Below are 23,783 nucleotides of genomic sequence, written 5' to 3'. Positions count from 1 at the left end.
AGCCCCCACTGCCCCATACCCAGCCTGACCTGAGCAGCGATCCAGCTCCCCCCAGTTTCCCTATTGGCCATGATGTGCTGTGGGATGGAGTATCCCTTTGGCTAGGTCTGGTGTCCTGTCTGCTCCCTCCTGGCTTCTTGTGCTCCTCCTCACTGGCAGAGCATGAGACTGGGAAGTCCTTGATCAGGGTAAATACAACCAAGCCATTGGTGTGTTATTGGTGGTGTTATCCAGCTAAAGCTGAAACCACAGCCCTGCACCCCCTGCTAGCAAGAGAATTAACTTGGTTACAGCTGAAATCAGGACAATGTTTTAATTACCATTGGAGCAAAGGGACTGGGAATAGTGCAAGCAGGAAATGCTGCAAACCGGTTGCTCCTGCCGTTTCTTATCCCTGCAACAAACCTTTAAACCTGCTTGGTTTAAAGGCAGTGCAAACTGCAGTGTAATGGCAGATGTTGCTCTGTGGTGGAGATAAGGCTGCTGTCCTGCTCATCCACCCCTTGGAAAGCTGCCCTGGCTTCCCAGAAGCAGATTCCCCCCCCTTGTGCCATAGTGTGGGGCAGATGTGCTCAGGTGGCCTTTGCACTGTGGGCAGCACGAATGGGTGACTGTTCCCTTTGCGCCACGGATGCTCTGCAAACCCTTCCATGTTGGTCAGCATTGCTTATCTTTACTGGGGGTTTGTGCAGTGAGCAGGGAACTGGAGTGTGGAAACACTGGGAGCTGTGGGGTTCGTTCCCCCTTTGGCTGGAGGGAGCTGTGATGCAAAGCGCAGCTTCTATCCTTGAGTGCGATGAGGGAGGAGGGATGTGCCTGCAGTACCATGAGCTGTGCAGTGTCTGCTCTGTCGGAGGTGGTAGGACAAGACCTGAGCTGCCGCAGGTCTCCTCTCTGGCTCCATGGGGTTACTGGGGGGTCCTGCATGCTCCTGGATGCAAAGCTCCATGAAACGGGAGCAGTGAGGTGAGGATGCTCCAGCCCCAGCGCTGCGAGGGCAGCTGCAGCCCAGCCCATGCGCTGGTGCAGTCCCTTTGTTCCCATGTGAATGGGCAGAGTCTTTGGCTGCCTGAAGTGAAGTGATTGCATCAGGGCTGCAGTTTGTGAGGAGGGGCCTGGGCTGAGCCGTGGGGCTGAGCTGAGCTGCCCGGGGGGGTTGGAGCTGTTCTCGTTGGGGCTGCCCCATATTTGCTTTCTCCTGAGGAGGAGGAGCTGCTGCCAGAGCTGCACTTGTGCAGACGCCTCTTTCATCTCTGGGCTTTCAACCTAAAACCTCTGTGGTTCCCTTGCACCAGGCGGTGGGGCCAGTGCAGGTGCTCAGCTCTGGCACTGGGGATGCTGGCACCTTACTGCATCTCTGTCTGCCCTCAGGGTCATGGTTCTGACCTGCTTCACTGCAGCCGTCGCCTGCTATGGGGTTCCCAGTGCAGGGTTTGAGCAAGGAGCCCCACTGCTCTCTGGTTCCTACCTGTGGTTAGCGGTGCCTTAGGGGAGTGATGGTTGTTCAAGCCCATTGGAGCCAGGGGGATTTTTACACCTATACAGCAAGGCTGCTGCTCCTGCCTGTCCCTTAGGGCAAGCGCCTGCATCCCAGGCTCCCAGGGGCTGCTCTCCAGGCACCTGCATGGAGCTGGGACCACAAAGGGCTTTTTGTGGGATGTGAAAGCAGAGCAGCAGCAGACGGCTGCTATCGGGTGCTGCATCCTGCCCACCCATGGTCCTGGGGCAGGTAAGATGGGGTTTTACGGTTCTTTGTAAAGGAGAAATGCATCTGGAAGGGGTTGAATGGGGGCAGGTTTGTCCCTGCCATGAGGGGTCTGCAGGAGCAGGGCTGCATCATCCGGAGCTGAACAACGGGGCTGGAAGAAGAAGGAATTGCTTTGAGGGCTTCCTCAGCCTCCTCTCACCCACTGCAAGGCTGGAGGGCTCAGCACTGGCTGTGCCCAGGGTTGCTTTGCTTGCCTGGTACCTTGCTGGCTTCCCAGTGAGCTGGGAGGGAAGTGGAGCCCAACTGCAGAGCAGAGAGCACCTCGTGAGAGCTGCGAGTCATTGGCAATGAGAACCAGGGACTTGGAGCATCCACAGGACCCAGAAGAGCCACCAAGAGGCCGTAAATTGGGTAAATCCTTCCGAGAAGCCAAAGTGACAAAAGCCTCATTTGCCTCCCCGAGGGAAGGAGGAGCTGCCCAGGATGCTGATGATCCCCTCAAGTTACCCCTTGTATCCCAAAGGGAATGTGCTTTGCCTAAAGGAACCAGTTCAGCTGTGCTCGGGACAGGGGCAGGCGCTTGGTAGGAGCATCCCATGGGAACCCTGCATCCGCCGGAGAAGGGGGAATCTGAGGCTGCTCTTACTCACTTGTGGCTTTCCCGTTATTCCTGCTCAGGAAATAAAACCTGTTCTGATCAACGGTGATTCACGTTGTCTGCAGTGCAGAACAGCTCCTCTCCCCTATGGGAATGTGGGTGCCCCTCTTCCTGGGGCAGATCCTGGTCTGCTGCAGGTTTCTCCATCACTTCCCCCATCCTTTCCCCATCTTCCGCTGGAGGTGGTTGGATTTGCTCTGGTGTGGCCGTATCCTGCACACAGAGCCCGAGTGCTGCCGGCAGAGGCAGCTCCCTGCATTGCTCCTCTCCAGGTTCATTGCAATAGAATAGGTCCTGTCCCTTCCTTGCTTTTCCTGGGGTTCTTCCCAGTGCCTGCAGAGCCTGGGCAAGTCCTGGCTGCTCTCATCCTGCTCAGCCTCTGCTTTAGCCCCTGTTCTCATCAGCCCAGGGGTCCTGGCACTGGTGCTGTCACACAGGGAAGTGGCTGCAGACCCAGTTCCTGGCACTGCTCACATCCCAGTTCCTGAGCAGCAGCACATGAAGGAACTGGGATGGTCCCACTTGGTCTGGGGCCAAAAGCCTGAGCTCTGTCCCTGGGCTCTGTCCCTGGGCAGTGCTCTCCATCCACACCAACCAAGAGATGGAGGGAGCTGGTGTCCCCCCCCCCGGCCACAGCAGTGCCAAGTTCACAGCCCCCGGGCAGGAGCAGGGCACAGGGGGAGCCCTGGGAGCCCCCAGCCCTGGGCAGAGGTAAAAATAGGCCCTGGGCCGGCTCCAGCCCATTGTGGCTTCCTGTGATTTACAGCCCTTCCCTTCCCGGGGAGGGGAAGAGGAGGCAGGAGCCTGGTTCCCTTTGACCCTTTCACCACCAGCAGGGACAGGGCCAGGATCTTGCCTCCCTCCTCCCTGCATGGGGCAGGATCCTGGGGAAGGGACTGGATCCGCACCCAGCACCTTGGGGTGGATGGAGGAGGGGGATGTGGTTTCTGTCCCATTCTTGATGCATGAGGGACAATGAGACTCGGTCCTGCCGGGAGGAGGCAGATCCCTGCTGTGGATCCCAGGATCCTGGCCAGGCTCCTACAAGGAGATGGCAGATGGAGGAGGAGAGCAGCAGAGGTGAGCTGGGGCTGCAGGAGGAGCTGGGATGCTGCCTGGGCTGCAGGGTGTGAAGGTTGGGGCTGGGGCACAGGGCTGGCAAGGTGGGATCCTGCTGTGGGGCTGGGCTGGGCTGGCAGGGGTTAATGGGGTGGCTCCTCCTCAACCTCTACATGAGGCTCCTGCCTGCTCTGGGCTCAGTTTGCTGTGGCCGGCAGAGGGGCAGGAGCCCAACGAGAAGAAACCATCTTCATATCCCATCCCTGCATCCCTGTGGTGGCTCAGGAGCCAAGCAAGAACAGAGCATCCTGCATCCCATCCCTGCATCCCTGTGTGGGCTCAGGTGAGCAAGAGCATCCTCCACCTGCTGAGCCCAGGTGCTGGGCATGATCCTGGTGCAGTGCAAGGCACTGGGCTCGCTGGCTCTGCCAAGGCAAAGCTGGAAGGGGATGGGGCTGTGCTGGAGGCATCTTGAGCTGCTGGGGATCTGTGCCTGGCAATGGGGAACTCAGCCCCTGGGAGCAGGGGACCGGACAAACCACGTGCCTCAGTTTCCCTCTCTGTATAGGGCTGGATGTGGCAGTGGGTTGTGTGGAGCTGAGCAGGCAGAGGGCTCCTGGGCTGTTGCTCTTCAGTGATCCTGCTGTGCCCGGCCCCATGTCCCTGCTGTCACCTGGAGGGGCTGCGGGGCTGGGTCACTGGCAATGGGCTGGCTCTCAATGGCCATTTAGGTCTCTTCTGCTCAGTGAAACCACCTGCTTTGGGCATTTACAAGCCCTGGCCCAGGCTCCAGGACCCCTTCCTCTGGCACCCACCACTGATCCACAGCCAGGACCTGCACAGGTGCTTGGGCACAGCTCAGCAAGAGCCCCAGGGCTGATGAAGCCGCTTTGCTCCATGCTCCCCACACTGAGCAGGAGATGCCTCAGTCTGGCTGCAGGGGGCAAAAGACCCCAGAGCATCCTGCAGCCCCTGCCCTGGTGCCACCACGCAGGGGTCCAGGGGCCCAGCTCAGCACCTCCCCTGTGCATGGGCTCTGTTCTCCTGTCCCTGCGCTCCAAGATAAGGCAGCGGCTCTGGTATTCCTTCCTGTGGTGCGGGTGAAGCCGGCAGATGCTCAGCACTTCTCTCTTCCTGCCCACAGATTGTTTGTGCCCTGCTGGCAGCTCTCACTGCTTGGCTGAAGCAGGGACCAAGGGAACCTCCAGTTCTGCTTTACCCCCCCCCCCCCCCATCCACTTCCTGCCACTGCTGCATCCTTGGTGCTGAACCCGGATCTCCTCTCTCTTCCCAGGGCCTAATCCAGGAGCCGAGCGAAGCTTTGGGAGCCTCCCCACCCGCAGCCCCGGACCCCTCCTCAGCCGCTCAAGGGGGAACAGAGCAACCGGGGTTCCCATTTAAGGGCTGGGGGCGATGGTGCCCCCGGGCAGCCCCCCTCTCGCCGCCTGCGCCTCCAGCAGCCTGCACCTCGTGCTCCCCGGCCACGGCTCCCCCCTGGCCCGGCCGAACCGGAGCCGCTGGTGGCCGCAGGAGCCGGGGGGCGGCGGGGGCCGGACGGGCAGCGCCGTGGAGCGGCTGGAGGCCGACAAGGCCAAGTACGTGAAGTCCGTGCAGGTGATGAGCCGGCGGCAGGAGCCGGCGCTGCGGAGCCGCTCGCCCTGGCTCTGCTCCCCCGGAGCCCAGCGAGCCCTCGGCCGGCAGCAGCGGGGTCAGAGCCCAGGGCTGCGCCGCGGACTGAGGCCCGAGCCCCTCAGCCACCGGCAGGGACGGGACTGCCCGGACGGGGACAAGGAGAACACTGAGGGCTCCGCGCGGCCGCTCTGCCAGGGCCCCGGTGAGCGGCCACCGGCAGCCCAGAGCCCCGAGCCCCCCGTGCCCACAGAGGAGGAGGAGGAGGGGAGGACTCCGGGTGCCGGCAGCGGTGGTGGCAGCAGTGGCATCGCTGTGCCCGGCGGCTCCGTGGTGCAGAAGCCGGCGCTGGCTCTGCGGGTGTCGCTGCCGCTGTCGGAGCAGGAGCGGTTCTTCAACTGCTGCGGACTGGACCGGGCGCTGGTGGAGCTGCTGGGGAGGGACAGGTTCGTGCCCGGGGGCTGGGACAACGGCCGGAACCTGCTCCACGGCTCCTGCGAGTCGGAGCCCGGGCAGGCCTCGGGGGGCAGCGATGGGGAGGTGGGACCGGGGCAGGAGGAGCAGGATGCTCGGCTGGGCTCTGCCGTCTCGGTGGTGGAGCGCAACGCCCGCATCATCAAGTGGCTCTACGACTGCTCCCGTGCCTGACCCAGCTCCATCCTCCCTGTCTCCTCTCATGCCCTGCACTAGCTGGTAGCCAGGGGGTGGGCAGAACCCGAGCCTCCCACTGCAGGCAGTGCTCACCTCGCAGCAAACTGGCTGCTGGGGTCGGAGCAGCGCTCAATAAACCTGGCTCTGTTTTTATAGGGCGTCGCGTGTGGTTCGTGTGGGGCAGGGGGAAAACGCAGGTCCCCATCCCGCGGTGGGGCCAGGGGCGATAGGGATCCTGTGAGAGACAAGGGAGAAGCAAGCACCAGGCAGGGCTCGGGGAGAAGGGGGCACCTCGGGGTCTTTAGTGCAGACACGTTAACACCGCGGAGCTCCCCTCGGCCGTGGGCAGGGGCTGCCCTCCGGAGCCGCTGGTGCTGCCGCAGGGTCCGGCTGCAGCATCCTCCTCTACTTGCCCCTGGGAGCGGTTTTATTCCGGATCTCGGCCAGTTTGCCGGCCAGGAAGCCCCAGCGGAAGGTTCCTTCCTCCGGCTCCCGCAGGTCGCTGCCATCGTCACCGGATGGCTCCGCGGGGCTCTCGCCCAGCTCCGGGGGGGACAGCTCCTTGTCCAGCCCCGGTGCCTGTTGCCACTTGGTAGCAAAGAGATCCCAAAAGCTGGAGGCCTTCTCGGAGGGAGGCGGCTCCGGGGGCGAGGCGGCCAACGGGCTGGGGAGAGAGCGGGTACGGGGGTGTCGGTGTAGGGACCCTTCTCACTGCGTCCCACAGTGTCCAGGACTGGCACCCCCATGGCCCCCTCCATGCTGCCCCCGCAGCCCAGCCTCATGAGAATAGGCAGGAGAGGGGGATGCAGGTGATGGGATGGGGGCGTGTGTGGGTTCGTGAGCTCCCAGGGGCTGGATCCAGGCTCTGGGGTCCCCCCCACTGATGTGCCACTTACTGGTCTGCGCAGAGCTCGGGGCTGAGCAGTTGCTGCTCATCCTCGCGGGTGAAGAGGGATGAAAGTGTCCTCCAGCCCCGGGCACCCACCCCCTGCACCTGCAGGGGAGGCAGCACTGGGCTTACTGGGGAGCCCTGGGTCTCAGCAGGGTCCCCTCGGCTTCCCCCAGCCCCCTCCTCACCTTCCTCGCTAGCTGGGACACGGGGCTGGGGCCCTCCTCCATCAGCACGGGCGGCTCAGCCATCTCCATCAGCTCAGGCTGGTCCCCCTGCAACGAACCCCAAAGTGAGGGCAGGAGCGCAGGCAAGGGGAGGGCAGGGGCTCGGTCACCCCTCTTTGGGAGGACCCAGGCTTGGTGGTGACCCCCCCTCCATACCTCCTCCTGCAGCGCCCCGTCTGCCCGAGGCTCCCCCAGGGTCTGCAGCACTTTGGCCTTGTAGAGCTGCCAGAAGCCCTGGGCCATGGTGAGGGGCTGTGCTGGGAGCCGACGGGTGCTGTGGGGAGCAGGGCACCCCCCGCGCGGCCCCGGAGATCCGGTGGCTTCATTAAAGTTTCAGGGGCTCCTTCCAAGCACAAAGGGGAACCTGAGCCCGGCCGGGGCTGGGGCAGCGCAGGAGCAGCCGCTGTCATCAGCTCCGCACCCCCGGGTGCCCCCCACCCCAGCCCCCCAGTGCCCCGTGCCCACAGCGGACCCGCAGCGCTGGGGCTGCTCCAGTCCCGCAGAGCAGAGCGGGCGCTGGGGCCTCGCACCCATCCGGCCATGGACTCCATCTATAATTGATCATCGGAGCGGAGGAAACACGATCGGGGCTGCGGAGCTGAGCCCTGCGCAGCTCATCACAGCAGTGACCGGGAGCGCAGGGCCGTGGGGTGAGCCTGGGGGCGTGGCCTGTCTCTGGTAGGCGTGGCCTGCTGTCGGTGGGCGGGGCCTGTCTCCGGGTGGGCGGGGCCTGTCTCCTCGCGGCCGCCGCCATGTCTCCGCGCAATGGCCGCCGCACCGGCGCGCACCGGGCGCACTCCCTGGCGCGGCAGCTGAAGACCAAGCGGCGGCGCCGGGACCTGGATCAGATCCACGGGGACCTGCGGCCGGAGATCGCGGAGCGGCTGCTGCGGCAGGAGCCGGACCCCGACCTGCCGGGATGCGCGCAGTTCTACTGCCTGCACTGCGCGTGCGTGGGGCCCTCTGACCCGGCCATAGGGGAGCTCACGTGGGTCTGGCGCTCCCCAGCCTGACCCACGTGTTTTGTCCCCCTCCAGGCGCTACTTTGTGGACCTGACGAGCATGAAGGAGCACTTCCGGTCCAAGGTGCACAAGAAGAGGTAAGGGGATGCCTGGGGTGGGGTCCTGAGCCACCCCCTGCTCCTGGGACCGGTATCTGCTCCATGGGGGTGAGGCAGCGTCGGTTCCGGTGTGAGGGGCTGGGGTTGGAGCCCTCACCCCTCCTCTCCGCAGGCTGAAGCAGCTGCGGGAGGCACCGTACACGCAGGAGGAGGCTGAGCGTGCCGCGGGGATGGGGTCCTACATCCCCCCAGGGAAGGTGGAGGTGCAGACCCAGCCACTGGAGGAGGTCACTGAGATGGAGGCATCGGGCTGAGCACCGAGGGCTGGGGCAGAGTGGCTCTGTGGGGGTGCCTTTGTCTTCAGCTGTGTGAGAACGTCCCAGCAGGCAAACACTGCTCTGGCAGCGCTGCTGTGCATGGCTCTGATGAGGAGAAAGCCAGCGAGACCCCAGGTGCCCCCATCTTCCCAGGGCAGGGGCAGGCTGCTTGTTCCCTCGGTGCTGGCAGGACTGTGCACTCCTCTCTTTGTTGTGGAGCGGTTTTGGGCCCCTCTCCATGGGTCAGTGGTTACCCCAAAGACTCCTCTATTAAAACACATCAGTGACCAGCCCGGTGGTGTTGAGAGCTCTCTGTCAATGTGCCTGCCCTGCTTGGGGCACAGCCTCTTGTTGGTTGTTCTTCCTGATCATGCAAAGGGAAACAGCAGCAGCCCAGAGGAACAGCCTCGTCCCAGTGCTTCTGCCTTGGCCGGCAGAGCAGCTGGTGGTGCTGGGCCCCGAGAGGGGAGTGCTGGTGTCCTGTGGCAGGGACACTTCCAGGCTCCTGTCCCTTCAAACCCAACGCCTACAAGTGATTCCATCTTCCTGGAGGGCTGCATGTGTGCTGTGATCAGGCTCCTGCCTTGTGTGCTCCGGCCTGATGCTGTGATCCTGCTGGTGACACTGCCTGGGACTGCAGTGTGGGTACCGCTGATGCTCCGGCCTCACAGAGCTCGCCAGCGCCATCATGGTGGCGGCGCATGCGCGGTGAGGCCGTCACTACGGACGCCATGAGTGGTACTCAAGCTGGCACCTTACCAATATGGCCGCCCCCGAGTGCTGTACTTCAAGATGGCGCCCAACGAATTTGGTCTCTCCCAGCACCCGTACTCAAGATGGCGCCTAGCGAATTTGACCTCTCCCGGCACCCGTACTCAAGATGGCGCCTAATGTATATAGCCTCTCCCGGCACCCGTACCAATATGGCGCCTCGCCAGCGGCACCAATGTCCGCCCCTGTCTCCCCCCCCGCCGCCTCCCGCCCCTCCCTCTGCGCCTCCTCCATGGCCGCCCTATGGCGGCGGCGGGAGGGGCAGCAGGAGGAAGGGAACCGAGTTGGTTCCGGGAGGAGCCGACACCTCCCATTGCCCCCATGACCGGGCACGGGGAGAACCGGAGCACCGAGGGGTCTGGGGCAGGCCGGCAGCCGGAGGGCGGCGCTGCTGTCCCGGCCTGCAGCGGGGACCGTGTCCCCTTCCCATCCCTCCCTCCGGAGGCACTCGTGTTCCCGACGGCAACGGAGCCCAGGCCCTGCCTGCTGTGTACCAGCACCCAGCACATGGGGGCGCTCCTCTGAGCCAGTCCCAGCCCCATGGCAGCAGCATTCCTGGAGGATGGGGGCTCCTTACTTTGGGAATTGCTGAACAAGGGAATTCTGCTCTGGCAAAGCGGAGGTTCAAAGGATATTCTTCTGCCATCTGGGAAAACACAGTTTAGCCAAGCCAAGCACAGCACCTGCCCGGACCAATTTAGCAGAGCTCAGTAGGATTTAGCCCAATTCAGACCAGCCCAGCCCAGTTTAAAACTGGGTCGTGCAGGCGGTGCACTATGGGGCTGTTCGCTGTAGTGATCACGTGTCCCAGTCTCGGTACTGCACGTGGTACCGATGGTGCGGCCCCGCCGGCTGCTGCCTCCGGTAACACCGGAACCCGGCAACACCGGAACCCGGTAACACCGGAACCCGGCAACACCGGAACCCGGTAACACCGGAACCCGGCAGCCCCGGGGCGGGCGGGCCCCACCTCCCTCACCATGGTAACGGATCGGATTTCCGCTCCTCGCAGCGCCTGACCCGGAAGTGATCTCCGCCTACGTCGCGCTGCCACCATGGTGAGAGCCGGCCGGGGTTGGGGGTCCGGGGTCGGGGGTTGGGGGTTGGGGGTCAGGCCGGGGTCGGGGGTTGGGGGTCGGGGGTTGGGGTCGGGCCCGGGGGTCTCCGCCGCCCTCCGCGGTGATGTTAACGGTGTCCCCCCCCCCCCCATGTCCCGCAGAAGCCGATCCTGCTGCAGGGCCATGAACGCTCCATCACACAGATCAAGTACAACCGGGAGGGCGATCTGCTCTTCACCGTGGCCAAGGACCCCGTGAGTGTGCCGGGGCCTGCCCCCCCCGGATGGAAACCGGCCCCGTCGGCAGTAACTGCCCCTCTGTTCATGTCCCGGTGATTACTCCGTTTGTTTAGAACGTGCTGTGTTGTTTTCGTGCCCCAGATTGTCAACGTGTGGTATTCGGTGAACGGAGAGCGGCTCGGCACGTACAATGGGCACACGGGAGCTGTGTGGTGTGTGGATGCAGACTGTATCCTTTGATCACAGCAACCAGTTTGTCCCGTGTTTGTCTTTACGATGATTCAGTTGAGGCAGTTCCTTCAAACTGTTTCCTCTTACAGGAGCACGATGCTGTGTGTTTAACTCCTCTGCTATGTCCCTTACTTCATCTTTTGGGTATTTTTCCTTCAAGGTTGTGTGGAATAACATGTGTATGATTAAACCTTTACAGGTGCTGTTAGTGCAAGAGCTGCAGCCTCTTTCTTTAGCATTTCAAAAGGAAGTTTGCAGTTTCAGAGGGCTGAGCAGCTCTGCTCTGGTGCCACATGGAGAGAGCTGGGCTGGGGCAGCCTGGAGAAGAGAAGGTTCCTGAAGAGGAGACCTGAGAGCAGCTCCAGTGCCTAAAGGGGCTGCAGGAAACCTGGAGAGGGGCTTGGGACAAGGGCCTGGAGGGACAGGACAAGGGGAATGGCTTGAACCTGCCCGAGGGGAGACTGAGCTGAGCTCTTAGGCAGAAGCTGTTCCCTGTGAGGGTGCTGAGGCGCTGGCACAGGGTGCCCAGAGAAGCTGTGGCTGCCCCATCCCTGGCAGTGCTCAAGGCCAGGTTGGACACAGGGGCTTGGAGCAGCTGCTCCAATGGAAGGGATCCCTGCCTGAGAACACACTGATATTCCCTAACTGGTGCCTCAGGGGACACACGACATGTGCTCACTGGCTCTGCAGATAACAGCTGTCGGCTCTGGGACTGCGAAACAGGTAAGAGACTCTCCCATTTCCATGGGAGCTGCATTTGAGGCTCAGCTCTGTCCTGCGGTGAATTGTGCTGAGCTGGGAAGAGGTAGTGGCAGCAGGACATGGGCTGATCCATTCCATTACCTGGTGAGGTGACAACTTCTGCTCTGTGTCCAGGAAAGCAGCTCGCCCTGGTGAAGACCAGCTCTGCAGTGAGGACATGTGGCTTTGACTTTGGGGGAAACATCATCATGTTTTCCACAGACAAGCAGATGGGATATCAGTGTTTTGTGAGCTTCTTTGATCTCCGGGACCCCAGCCAGATTGGTGAGGAATCCAGGCCAATGCCTGGATAAGGGAATAAGGGGAAGTTGATCGCTGGAGCTGGTGCCATTGTGTCTGTCTCCTTCCTTCCTGTAGAGAACAATGAGCCTTACATGAAAATCCCCTGCAGTGACTCTAAAATCACTAGTGCTGTGTGGGGCCCTCTGGGAGAGTTCATCATTGCAGGACATGAGAACGGCGAGCTTAACCAGTTCAGTGCCAAGGTCAGTCTGATAAGGAACAGCGTCCTCCCTCCCTGGAGATCATGAGACAGAATACAGGCTTTCTGGTTCAATGCAGCAGCCTTATGGAAGGATACTTCAAATATCTTAGATTCATAGAATGGTTTGGGTTGGAAAGCACCTTAAATATCCTGTAGTTCCAAATATGAGGCTCCTTTGACCAAGGCTGATGCACCAACATCTGACCCATTGTTGGCAACATCTCCTAACCAGTTTTTAACAGGGAAGCTGTGTGTGTGCTCACTTGCCTTGCTGAAACTGCCTCCTCTACCTTTTAGTCAGGGGAGCAGCTTTCAAACATCAAGGAGCACACCAAGCAAATCAATGATATTCAGACCTCCAGGGACATGACCATGTTCATCACTGCTTCCAAGGACAACACAGCCAAGGTGAGGCTTCCTTCCAGAAGTGGGGCGGGTTCTGGAGATCAGCATGCAGGACCTGCAGGCTGCAGCTCTTGAAGAGTAACTCTCCTTTATTCCTAGCTGTTTGATTGCACCTCACTTGAGCATCTGAAGACATTCCGGACAGAACGACCCGTGAACTCTGCTGCACTTTCCCCTATTTTTGACCACGTAAGAATGAGCCTGCTCATTGTAACTGGCTTACTGTGACTGCCACATCATCCTGGGTAACTGGAAGACAAGAGTGTCACCAGGCCAGATATAAAACACAACTATGGAATGGGTCTGGGAAACTTTGCTGTGGTTTGGTGCAGGGATTGTAGCCTCTGCTCCTCAAACAAGCATGTCTGGGAGGTGGGAACTTCTCTGGGGTTAGGGTCAGGCCCACTTGTGAGTCTGTGGGTTAGTGAAGGCTTCCCAAGGTTTGGCTCCATCCTCCTCTGCCTGCCTCAGTGCACAGTGTAAGCACCTCTGAAGTGTTGTGGCTTCTCTCCTTTGCAGGTGGTGCTTGGTGGTGGGCAGGAGGCCATGGATGTGACCACAACTTCCACCAGGATTGGCAAATTCGAGGCGAGGTTGGTCCTTTTCCTCTGGCAGGGCCAAGTCCTCACCTGGAGCACTGACAGCCCAGGGGTGCTGCTCCCAAGCATCTTACTGCTGCCACTGTCAGAGAAGTCATTAAACTTGCAGAGCTTTTTTGAGGAAACCCTAATGATGTCCCTAACCAGGCTCCAACCTCTGTTAATAGATAATATAATAAATCATCTTCCTTCTTCCAGGTTCTTCCACTTGGCTTTTGAAGAAGAGTTTGGCAGAGTGAAGGGTCACTTCGGTCCCATAAACAGCGTTGCGTTTCACCCTGACGGCAAGAGGTGAGTGTCTCTGTGGGTCCTGGAACATGCTGCAGTGAAGCCAAACACATGATGTGCTTAGGGCACAGCTGGGCTCACAGCAGCTCTGGAAGAGAGCAAGCACCTTCCTCGGTGTTCCCATTTGAGCCCTGCTGCCTCCTCCAGGCTGGCCAAGGGGTCACTTACTCCCTATCACACATTCTTGCTCTGTCACTGATCCTTTTTTTTTGTCTTGTGACTCCTTTGTTCATTTCGGGGGGGTTGTGAGAACAGATTTCACCCCAGTTTGGTTTAAACCCAGAGGCAGCATTCTTTGACAGCATCAGTGACTTTATCCTGTCTCTCCTGTACAGTTACAGCAGTGGGGGTGAGGATGGCTACGTTCGCATCCATTACTTCGATCCCCAGTACTTCGAGTTTGAATTTGAAGCTTAAAGGAGGATTCTCCTCTCCACTGCTCTTCCCTCCAGCCCATTGGCTAGTCCATCAGCTCCTGCACTGAACTGTTGCAAGGTCTCACCAGAGGACACAGTAGCAACTCAGTGTGGAGAACTGGAAACCCAACCAGCTTGGAAGGGCAGGACTGGCTTTGACAGGCAAGGAGGGGAGGTCGGCTCCCCGGGGACACTGGGCATAGTTATATATCAGGAGAGGAAGAAAAACATCATTAGGAAATAAACAGAAATCTTCTATAAACACAAGGGAAGTCACCTCTGTGGGTTTGTGCTTTATCTCCAGTCTGCAGTATAATGAACCTGAGCTGTTGTGGGCTCTCCACCTCTGGGCAGACAGGGACTCTTCCCAGGGTGGTGGTGCCAGAGGAGTCAGTGGAGCTGGGGGAGGCAGGAGGACGGTGAGTGCTGGCCATAGGTCCATGCACACACAGACACACAAAATGGCTGAGCTGCCCTTTCCCAAGGGATGGAGCAGGAGGGCTGTGTGGGTGCCAGATCCAGCACCGGTGGCTCTCCTGTCTGAAGCTGGATTTCCACCATCTCCCTGCCCTGGCTGGGGCCTGGTGGGTGCTGCTGTGGTTAACACGAAGCTGAGCACTGGATTAGCAGAGCCAGGAGGGTATTAAAAACCAAACTTGGTGTCTCTTGCATAGCTGTGAGTCCAGGGGAGCTGGTACCAGCCTAAATTCTGCATTCTGAGGCAGGGAGGAGAAGGTCAATGCCCAGTGAGTGCCACAAGCATCTTCAGCATGGGCTGTGGGGACAAGGAGGGACAAGGCTGGGTGGGCAGTACAATAGGTAGCTGTGGTAGTACTGAGGTAGCAGTAGGCAGCGTCCTCCAGCGGATGAGCAGGCAGAGCTCCTCAGTGCTGAGCTGTCTGTCTCCCCTGGACAGGAGGAGAGGAGGAGGTGGTGGCTGGTGATGCACAGGGTGCCCTTCACCACCGGCAGCCCCACATGACAGCAACAGCTCCGAGAGCTCCATGGAGGGCCATGGCAGTAGCTGCTGCCATGGGGCTGGAGGGAGGAAAGGGAAATTCTGCAGCAGTACAGCCCAGGGCTGGAAACACTCTTCCCTCTGTGTCACGTGGGGCCCTCGAACTTTACCCCCCTCTTCGTGTTTACATTGTCACCTACAGCACAGGGAACTTCCTCACTGCAGAGGGTGACACTGGCTCCCCAGCGATGCTGTCACTGCAGATGGGGAAACTGAGGCACAGGGCAGACAAGGCTGAGCTGCCTCTGGGCTCCCAGTAGTGCTCAGATCCCAAGCCAAGTATCCTGCTCGCAGTGCTGCAGCAGGGTGGGATGTTTGGTAGCTTCTACCTTACCGGGAGCAGCGCTGGGTCCCTCCCTGCCTGCACTGGGACTGGATGATGCTGCCAGAGCCACAGCTCTCACGGACTCTGCACCCACAGCACCCCTGGGCCTGGGGATGGAGCAGAAGTTGCTCTAGGTGCCCTGAACGAGGATGACGAGGATGAGGATGAGGTTCAGCAGCTGCCAGTGCTGCCTGCTCAGGTTCTGCTGCAGTAAAGGACCTGGGGGTCCGAGAACCAAGAGCACAAGCAAGAATCTGAGGGTGCTACGGTGGGTGCATCACAGATCCTCGGGTGCAAGCAGGACCCTGAGGGGGAGCTGGGGGTGCATAAGCTGGGGGGCTCAGCGTGCAAGCAGGGATCCTGTGGTGTGAGCAGGGACCTTGGGGCCAAAGCTAGAACAGCAGGGTGAAAGCAGGAGGCTGTGGGTACATCAGGGACCGTGGGGAACAAACGGGGACCTCAGGAGAGCCAACAGGGAAGTGGTCGGTGTAACTGCGGAAGATCGAAGTGCGGTGGAGCCCGGACGGTGACCGCAGAGCCTGAACGGCAGCTCGGGGCAGGGCGGATGTCGGGTTTAAGGTGGCCCTGCCCCGGGGCGGCTCCGATAGAGGGCAGTGGGTACCCGGCCGGAGGCGCAGTTGATGTGCCTGTGGGCACAGCTGCACCAGCTGAAGGTGGAGCAGACCTGCCACCAGCACAAGGACATCCTAGACGATGCTACCTTTGGCCTCAAGGGCTGCAAGGAAGACTCAGATCTGCTCTGCAACATCCCACCCAAGGATGCTCTTCATGCTCTCCATGCCACTTAAGCACATTGGCATCACCCGCATGAACATCAACTCCCAGCGGTTCTGCCTCTGCTGAAAGTGGCAGCAGTCCATGGAGTGCTCAGCAGTGAGCCTGGATGGGAGCCTCAGAGGGACCCAGGGGTGCACCCAGACTTGGCAGGGCTCAAGAACCCTCCTAAAACCCCTTGGGGACTGTGGAGCAGCAGCCCTGGTGTTGCCAGCCCTGCCCTGGGGACAATGCCATGCATGGGAAATGCCACTATCCCCATTGGCACAGGGTATTTTGGGACACCCACTGCCTTGTCCTTAAGGATGGTGGAGTCAACTACAGTGGAAAATGTAGGGAGCAGCCCTTGGGTTTGGGGTAACCCCACTGTGATGGCCCAAGTGGGGACTGCAGGGTGCAGGATGAGTCACACAGCCCATGTTAGGGTCTGATGGGGTCATGGTGGGTGCAAGGTGTCAGCATGCCCATGCTGAGCATGAGAGAGGGGACAGTGCAGGGGACCAGGGGTGCTCAGGTAGCCAGGACTGCCCTAGCAGGAGGGGTTAATGCCCTGCCCCCAGCTGCAGGACCCTGCTTCCCACCGACTGAGGGGCTCAGCATCCCTTTGGCCACCTGTTCCCTGAGGGTTATTGATCAGAGACAGCCAGAGCAGCAGCCCTGCCTGCTGGGATGGCAGGAAGCCACCAGGGTTTGTCACTAGCTCTTGCGGTTGTGCTTGAAGCTGTGAACCAGCTTCTCTAGAGTTTGCTCATGAGGCAGGAAGCCAGAGCAGGCACTGAGCAGGAGTGAGCAGGGGGCTTGGCTCTGCTCCCCGCAGGGTCACCCTGCTCCTGATAGGCATGAAGAGGACGTGAGCGGGGACAGAGCCTTCCTCTTGCTGCTGGGCCATGGGAGTCTGAGAGCAGCTGGTCCTTGCCTCGCTGCCAACAGGTAATGGGGAGCTGGGGTGAGAGGGTTGGCATTGTCCGGATGGGAGCTGGGGAGCACTTGGAGGGTGGGAGGTCCCATTGCACTTCTTGAAGTGACCCCTAGGAGGGATGGAAATGGGGGTTTGGGCTCATGGCTGCAGGAGGAGGGAGAGCGTTGGTGCCCAAGCCAGCGATGGGGGAGAGAGGCTGTGCTCCCCACTCTTACGTGGCCTCCCAGTCGGGGTGAAAGGCACTGTCCCAGTGCTCTCTGCCTGCCTGGAAGTCCTGCCCACGGCTGGATCTCAATCCCCATCACAAGGCTCTCCCCAAGGTCTCATTTGCAGGGCAAAGATGGAGTTGTGTCCCCAAGGCCAAGCTCTCAGTGAGAGCAGTGTGGGGACTGGCAGCCATTTAGTGCTGGTCCATCAGGGTCTGCTTCCCAGTCTGGGGGTTCAGACTGTGAGATATGCCTGGTTTTGATGCTCTCTCAGTTTGAACACCTGCAACAGCAGCTCTGGGGCCATGGTTCATCCAGCTGGGTCACAGCTGGCTTTGGGACATCCAGGCCACCACAGTGAGCCTTGAAGAGTGGCAGGGACAAGGTCAGCCCATCCTTCAGCCCTCCTCACACCTGCCCATACTTGTGAACAGGCCAACCTGTATGGAGAGGTTTATGCAGAAGGGCTAGCACAGGACAGCTCCTCCAGCATGATCCAGGGGTCCAGACGTGCTCCGGAGACAGACACATACCCAGCTGTGCAAGGACACGGGTGCACAGGCGTGCACACATGCAGACATGGCAGGCATGGGACAGGGGCACCTACGCATCCCTTGCAGAGAGATTCGGTTGCACCAGATGCAGGCACCAAAGGCTGCGTTCAAACACGGTGTTTCACCAGCAAGGCCCTTCCCCTGCAGGTGACATGGCTGCTGGGTGGAAGTTCGTCTGTGGCTTGAGTGTGTTAAGACAAAAGGCACAATAACAGCACCTCCCTCCTCACCCTGCCTGGTGCAGGGAGGAAAACATACCTCCTGGCAGCCCTTGCCTTCAGTGAGGGCATTGAAGGGCTGTGGGTAGGTCTGGGAGAGCGGAGGCTTCTCTTCCTGCCTGCATTGAGGGTCTGTGATGTGCCCAAACCCCTTTTCTTGGGTGCCAAAGTGTGTTCCCAAGTAGCCGTAACCAGAAGCTGAAGGCATCAGGGTGATTTTAAGCCTTTGAGTCCCCAGAGCAGTGTTGCACAGTGTGGGCAAGGAGCTCACTCATCTGCCCTCTCCCAGATCACCCATCACTGATGGTCACCCGAGGCTTGTGGCCCCCTGTGGACCCTTCACCATTGTTGGGGTCCCCCATGAGGCTCTTTCCTGTGTCCCCAGCCACCCATGGGGGCACACACCCAAATGAAGCCCCCCACTACCTTGGAAAGAGGTGGATTTAAGCATGTGCTTGTGGAAACAGCTGTGCAATAATGGCTCCTTTGGGTAGGAAACCGAGGAGCAAACATTGCCAGTTATCTCCTGGGGACCCAGCTCGCTGCAGGCCATGGCATGGATGGGATGCTCACACCTGCACCACCTGCTGCAGGATAAGAGTTCCAAAGTGGCTGCTGTTTTCAGTGCTGGTTTGGGGCATGGTGTGGGGGTCCCAACCTGCCACTGGCACCCAGTGCCTGTGGAAACTGTGCTGGGGTCCCCCAGGAGCACGTCAGGCACTGCCAGGGAGCTCAGCCCTGTGCCATGATCAGCTTTCATGGCAAGGCAAGAGCTGATGGTTGGTTTGCAGAGTCCACACCATGCTCATGGCATCAGTGCCAGGCTGCCCCAGTGCTCACACCGTGGTGTCAGGTACAGCAGCTTGGCATCACTGTGGCTTGAGGTTGGGGGGACCTGGATGTTTCAGAGTGAGCTGCCAAGGATGGGGGGCCCTGAGCAGCTATGAGGACTTAAAGGACATCCCTGATGAAGGAGAAGCAGGAGCACAGTGATGGGGTGAATGCATGAGGGGAACCTGCAGGGTGGGAAAGGGAATCAGAGGTGATGCAGCATTGGTGGGGGGGTGCTCACACCTACCTCTGCACCAGGAGCTGCTGGTGGTGCCATGGAGGTGTCTGGTGAAACACACTGTTGTATTAACTGGTAATGGGATACTCATGGTTAGATTGTCAGCTGGTGGAGAACACAGGGCCCAGCCCAAGGGCTGCAGAGTGCGACGGAGCTGGCTGACTTGTGGCAGTGGGATATGGGAGCCTCAGACTGGGGACTAGTTACCTAGTTACTAGTTACCTTCGGTGGTTTTAATTAACAAAGCCAGAACAAAATGATTAGGAGGAAATATGGGGAGTCAGAGGATGCCTCCAGTTCAGCTGAGCACCTGCAGAGTGTGCAGGATGAGCCTTGTGATGTGGGAAGATGAACAGATGCAAGGATGGGTTTGTGCTGGCATGGAAGGGGGCCTGAAGGCTTCTCTCACTACCTGTCACCCCTGCAGCCACCATGGGCTGCTGCTGCAGCTCAGACTATGACGAGGACTGGATCGAGAACATTGACATTTGTGAGCACTGCAACTACCCCATTGAGCCCAACAGCAAGCCCCAGGTAGGAGGGAGCCAGCAGACCCCCCGACCCCCATACTGGTGGCCAAACACCTCCAGAGTTGGCCAAACCCCAGGAAGATGAGAGCTCACAGGGCTACTCCTCCCTTGGCAGAGGCTGATCCGCAACGGCTCCGAGGTGCAAGACCCACTGGTGTGCTACGAGGCCACATCTCCACCGTGCTCCCCACTGCAAGGTATGGTCCCCAGTGCAAGCTATGGTCCATGGCAGGGGCAGCCATAGCTAACAGTTGGCCACTGCCACCCTGTTCCTCTGCCCCTCCTCCAGATAAGCTGGTGGTGGCTCTTTACAACTATGAGCCCAAGCACAGCGGGGACCTGGGGATGCAGAAGGGTGAGAAGCTCCGCATCCTGGAAGAGTGAGTCTGCCACAGGTGTGCCAGCACCCACACTGGCATCACCCGCTGCACCCATCCCAGTGCTGCCAGAGGCATCCATGCAGATCCCAGCAGCCAGGAGGGTCTTACCTCACTGTGTCCTTGCAGGAGTGGGGAATGGTGGAAGGCTCAGTCACTCACCACCGGCCAGGAGGGTTTGATCCCCTACAACTTTGTGGCCCTGCTGAACAGCCTGGAGCCTGAGCCGTGAGTAGGGGTTGAGTAGGAGCTGTGTCCTGGCAGAGTGGGAAGGAGCCAGGGTGGGTAACAGTGGCCTCAGCTTTCCCAGCCCTAACTCTGCCCCGCGTGTCCTCAGGTGGTTCTTCAAGAACATCAGCCGCAAGGATGCAGAGCGGCAGCTCCTGGCCTCGGGCAACACACACGGTTCCTTCCTCATCCGAGAGAGTGAGACCTCCAAAGGTACCATCCTGCTGGCAGCTCCTGCCACAGGGAGGCACAGGAGGAGTGTCAGAGTCCACATGGTCCCTGTCTTCCCAGGCTCCTACTCACTGTCAGTGAGAGACTTCGACCAGAACCAGGGTGAGATGGTGAAGCACTACAAGATCCGCAACATGGACAAGGGAGGATACTACATCTCCCCCCGCATCACCTTCAGCAGCCTGCATGAGCTGGTGGAGTATTACACACGTAGGTACTACCCAGAGCTGGCCTTGCCTGCAGGCAGGGAATGGAATGGGTTGGGATGGGATGGGATAGGATGGTACAGGATGGAATGGGATGGGACGGGACCGTTTGGGATAGGATAGGATGGGATGGGAACAGGATGCAATGGATTGGGATGGGACAGGACCAGTTGGGATGAGATAGGATGGGATGAAACAGGATGGGATGGGATGGGATGGGACAGAATAGGAGAGGACAGGATGGGATGAGCAGGACATGCTCCTGTCTGTGCCCCAGCAGTCAGTAGCTTGTGTCGCGTGCCCTGTGCCCTTGGCCTGCTCTGACACAGGCTCTGTGCCCTGCACTGCAGGCTACTCAGACGGGCTGTGCACCCGGCTGGGCAGGCCCTGCCGGAGCCAGCGCCCACAGAAGCCCTGGTGGCAGGATGAGTGGGAGGTTCCACGGGAGTCACTGAAGCTGGTGGAGAAGTTGGGAGCAGGACAGTTCGGAGAAGTCTGGATGGGTGAGTTGGTGACACTGGTTCCCTGCCTGTGCTCCCATGGCTGCTGGCTGGGATGGGATAGGGTAAGATGGGATGGGTTGGGACAGGACTGGTTTCAGCATTGCTGCCCGGCTCCCCCAGCCTCCCTGTTTAAAGCCCAGCAACCAGCAGCTTCCTTTGCTCCTGGAGCTTGAAAGCCACATGTAAAAGTATCTGTGTGGTGGGTTAAATGCAGTTACAGATTATTGCCCAAGAGGTGGCAAGCATGGAGCTGTGATCATCACCAAATCCTTCTGGTCCTGCTACCAACAGCCCTCCAGGGCACAAGTGTCCATTGCCTGTCTGCAACCAACCTTTACCTCCTCCAACATCTCTTGCTTGGGCAGTTTTGGGTTGGGATGCTGTAGATCATCAGTAGCCCTCACACTTGTCTCCTTCCCTGCCGTGCATCCCCCAGTAGTGCCTGGTGACAGGTCCCTCTCTCCCATCACCTTCTGCCCCATTTCTCTGCAGGCTTCTACAATGGCCACACTAAGGTGGCCATAAAAAACCTGAAGCAGGGCAGCATGTCACCCAGTGCCTTCCTGGCAGAGGCCAACCTCATGAAGAACCTGCAGCACCCACGACTGGTGCGGCTGTACGCCGTGGTGACAAAGGAGCCCATCTACATCATCACAGAGTACATGGAGAAGGGTGAGAGCACCCAGATGCTGTGAGGAGTGTGGTTGGTGCTGGCTTACGGATCTCAAGCTGCTTCTGGCATCCTTCAGCTCCCCACTCTGCCCTCCCATCACGGCTCTCCCACCAGCTGGGAGCTTGCTGCTGACACCTACCACCTTGCTTGCAGGCAGCCTTGTGGACTTCCTCAAGACCTCAGAAGGCATCAAGCTCAGAATCAATAAGCTGCTGGACATGGCAGCGCAGGTGAGGGGGACAGAGCCGTGGGGCTGGTGGTGGGGAGGGTTCTGCCATGCTGGTGGTGACTAACTGCAATCACTCCACACTGCAGATTGCTGAGGGCATGGCCTTCATAGAGGCCAAGAACTACATCCACCGTGACCTGCGGGCTGCCAACATCCTTGTGTCGGACACCCTGTGCTGCAAAATAGCTGACTTCGGGCTGGCCAGGCTCATTGAGGACAACGAGTACACGGCTCGCGAGGGTCTGTGCACAGGGCTGCAGGAAAGAGAACCCCCCCCACCCACCCCAGCCTTTCTGGGGTCCCTGAGGTGCCTCGGGAGCTACTGTGACCACAGGAGAGGGGAGCAGGAGAGTGCAGAGACCCTTCCCCTCCATCACCGCCCAGCTGAAGGGGGCTGGGGGGTCCCTATATGCCCACCTAACCCTGCTTCTGGGGGGTGACAGCCCTGCCTGGTAGCTACTGCAGGATCAGGGCTGCTGGCCTGGCTCAGGGCTCTGTAGCTGGCAAAGCAGCAGGGATCGTGGGAGCTGCCTGCCACCAAACCCAGCGTGTCCCTAGGCACACAGAGGGGACAGAGGCAGCCTCAGGGTTGTCACATCCAGTTACACAGAGAGGGACGTTTCCAGCTCAGCTGTAATGGTTTATTCCTCCTTGTCTCCTGATGTTTTTCAGGGGCTAAATTCCCCATCAAGTGGACGGCACCAGAGGCCATTAATTACGGGACATTCACGATCAAGTCGGATGTCTGGTCCTTTGGCATCCTGCTGACAGAGATCGTCACCTATGGCCGGATCCCGTATCCAGGTCAGGATTTCCCAGCAGCTGTGCAGCAGCAGGACTCACACACATGCACTGAGCGCAAGCGTACACCCAGGAGCGTGTTCATGCACTGCTGCACGCACACACTCACAGCCGCCCGGCTGGCTCCTTTCCCTGCCAGCCCACAATGGTTTCAACCACTTCCTGGTGCACATGGCCAGGCAGGCGGGTTGCGGTGGTAGTACAGGGAGAAGGAAGCTTCCCCATAGGAATTGCAAGCATAGGGTGTTACCTGCAACATGGGGGTGACCCAAGCTCAGTGTCGTGTGCGTTTCCTCACAGGGATGACCAACCCTGAGGTGATACAGAACCTGGAGCGTGGTTACCGCATGCCGCAGCCAGACAACTGCCCACAGGAGCTGTATGAACTGATGATGCAGTGCTGGAAGGAGAAGCCCGAGGAGCGGCCCACCTTTGAGTACATGAAGAGTGTGCTGGAGGACTTCTTCACTGCCACTGAGGGCCAGTACCAGCAGCAGCCATAAGGACAATGGGTTGGGGTGCCTGGAGCTGCTCCCCATGCACCAGGTCCCCACAGACTCTATGCACATCAGCTGAGGTCAGCACTGCCTGGACCTCAGCAGTAAAGGTTTGAAGTGCTTCAAGGCTTTGGAGCAGATTTCACTCCTTCAGAAGATGATGGATGAGCAAAGCCAACAAATGACTCCAAAGAGCAGGCTGGGGGGGGGGGTGTGTGTGAGGTAGGGCCCATTGGGTTCCCCCCCACTGTCCCTTTGCACTTGCTGGGTGCAAACCCGGACTCCAGCCCACAGGGGCTCCCCAAGGCCCATGCCAGACCCTCGCCCATGGGCCTCCCCAGCTCCTTCACCCCCACTGATGGCAGGAGCCCCCCGCAAGTGATGTCTGCTGAAGCCCTTGGCTGTGGGGTGCGCCTTGTTCTCACTGTGGTGTTCAGAGGAGCCATTTCTGGAGAAAAAGGCCTTTGCCATCGTGGCCCTGAAGGATGTTCAGCCACAGGGCAAGTGGGGTGCTTGCCCTATGGCCTCAGGGGATGGACTCCTCTCACACCAGTCCCTCACGGGGGTGCTGCTGGGCGTCCGGCCCGTTCTCATGCTGGGACCTGAGATCCCCCCAGTCCCTCTTACACCAGCCCCGGGTGGGACAAGCCTGGGTGCTGGTAGAGGCCATTGCCTTGTGTATCCCACCCCGCGATGGCTTCAGCCCCACCTGGTGTCTCCTCCCAAGCCAAATGGTTCCGCCCCACACACCTGGACCCTCTCCTCATTTGCCCCCCCCCCCCCGAGCCTCAGCGATGGTGCAGCCCGCGCCTTTGCCTTCCCCTCTCCTCTTGCCCCCCACCCCCCCAGCAGTGGTACAGCCCAAGCACCCCGCCACTCCGCCTAGCCTGCTCACTGCCCCCACTCCCGCGCTCTCCCTGCCGCTGCGGTTTCCTATTGGCTGGTGGGAGGG

At 59.9% G+C, this 23,783-nt stretch overlaps 5 protein-coding genes across 6 annotated transcripts; 4 read left to right on the top strand and 1 right to left on the bottom strand.

Annotated features, from left to right (window-relative positions):
* Nucleotides 1-3,610: 3,610 nt before the first annotated feature.
* FAM110D (family with sequence similarity 110 member D) lies at nt 3,611-5,702 on the top strand. Its single transcript, XM_034069308.1, has 2 exons — nt 3,611-3,768; nt 4,720-5,702. The coding sequence occupies exon 2, from the start codon at nt 4,839-4,841 to the stop codon at nt 5,700-5,702; it is 864 nt and encodes a 287-aa protein (XP_033925199.1). The 5' UTR covers nt 3,611-3,768; nt 4,720-4,838.
* Nucleotides 5,703-6,110: 408 nt separating this feature from the next.
* C14H1orf232 (chromosome 14 C1orf232 homolog) lies at nt 6,111-7,064 on the bottom strand. The gene is made up of 4 exons (XM_031043147.2): nt 6,978-7,064; nt 6,783-6,869; nt 6,602-6,699; nt 6,111-6,369 (listed from the first exon to the last, which is right to left on the bottom strand). The coding sequence occupies exons 1-4, from the start codon at nt 7,062-7,064 to the stop codon at nt 6,111-6,113; spliced, it is 531 nt and encodes a 176-aa protein (XP_030899007.2).
* A 471-nt stretch (nt 7,065-7,535) lies between these two features.
* Nucleotides 7,536-8,492, top strand: ZNF593 (zinc finger protein 593). Its single transcript, XM_005142445.3, has 3 exons — nt 7,536-7,770; nt 7,859-7,921; nt 8,055-8,492. Exons 1-3 carry the CDS (start codon nt 7,574-7,576, stop codon nt 8,194-8,196), a joined length of 402 nt encoding a protein of 133 aa, XP_005142502.2. The 5' UTR covers nt 7,536-7,573; the 3' UTR covers nt 8,197-8,492.
* Nucleotides 8,493-9,869: 1,377 nt separating this feature from the next.
* On the top strand, nt 9,870-13,728 carry EIF3I (eukaryotic translation initiation factor 3 subunit I). Its single transcript, XM_031043166.2, has 11 exons — nt 9,870-10,028; nt 10,190-10,282; nt 10,409-10,496; nt 11,156-11,221; nt 11,375-11,524; nt 11,618-11,745; nt 12,042-12,152; nt 12,249-12,338; nt 12,669-12,742; nt 12,947-13,039; nt 13,372-13,728. The coding sequence occupies exons 1-11, from the start codon at nt 10,026-10,028 to the stop codon at nt 13,451-13,453; spliced, it is 978 nt and encodes a 325-aa protein (XP_030899026.1). The 5' UTR covers nt 9,870-10,025; the 3' UTR covers nt 13,454-13,728.
* A 5,260-nt stretch (nt 13,729-18,988) lies between these two features.
* LCK (LCK proto-oncogene, Src family tyrosine kinase) lies at nt 18,989-22,957 on the top strand. 2 transcript variants are annotated; one of them, XM_034069208.1, is made up of 12 exons: nt 18,989-19,090; nt 19,202-19,283; nt 19,376-19,466; nt 19,593-19,691; nt 19,801-19,904; nt 19,983-20,132; nt 20,479-20,631; nt 21,124-21,303; nt 21,458-21,534; nt 21,620-21,773; nt 22,206-22,337; nt 22,635-22,957. In XM_034069208.1, exons 1-12 carry the CDS (start codon nt 18,989-18,991, stop codon nt 22,835-22,837), a joined length of 1,527 nt encoding a protein of 508 aa, XP_033925099.1. In that variant the 3' UTR covers nt 22,838-22,957. The 2 variants fall into 2 exon arrangements, with proteins under 2 accessions (XP_033925099.1, XP_033925100.1); XM_034069209.1 differs by lacking the exon at nt 20,479-20,631.
* The last annotated feature ends 826 nt before the right edge of the window (nt 22,958-23,783 follow it).

Source organism: Melopsittacus undulatus, chromosome 14 (assembly GCF_012275295.1).
Source record: "Melopsittacus undulatus isolate bMelUnd1 chromosome 14, bMelUnd1.mat.Z, whole genome shotgun sequence".
In the NCBI taxonomy this organism is placed as follows: domain Eukaryota; kingdom Metazoa; phylum Chordata; class Aves; order Psittaciformes; family Psittaculidae; genus Melopsittacus; species Melopsittacus undulatus.
The sequence above is the reverse complement of the archived record's forward strand: the minus strand, read 5'-3'. Positions and strand labels throughout refer to the sequence as shown.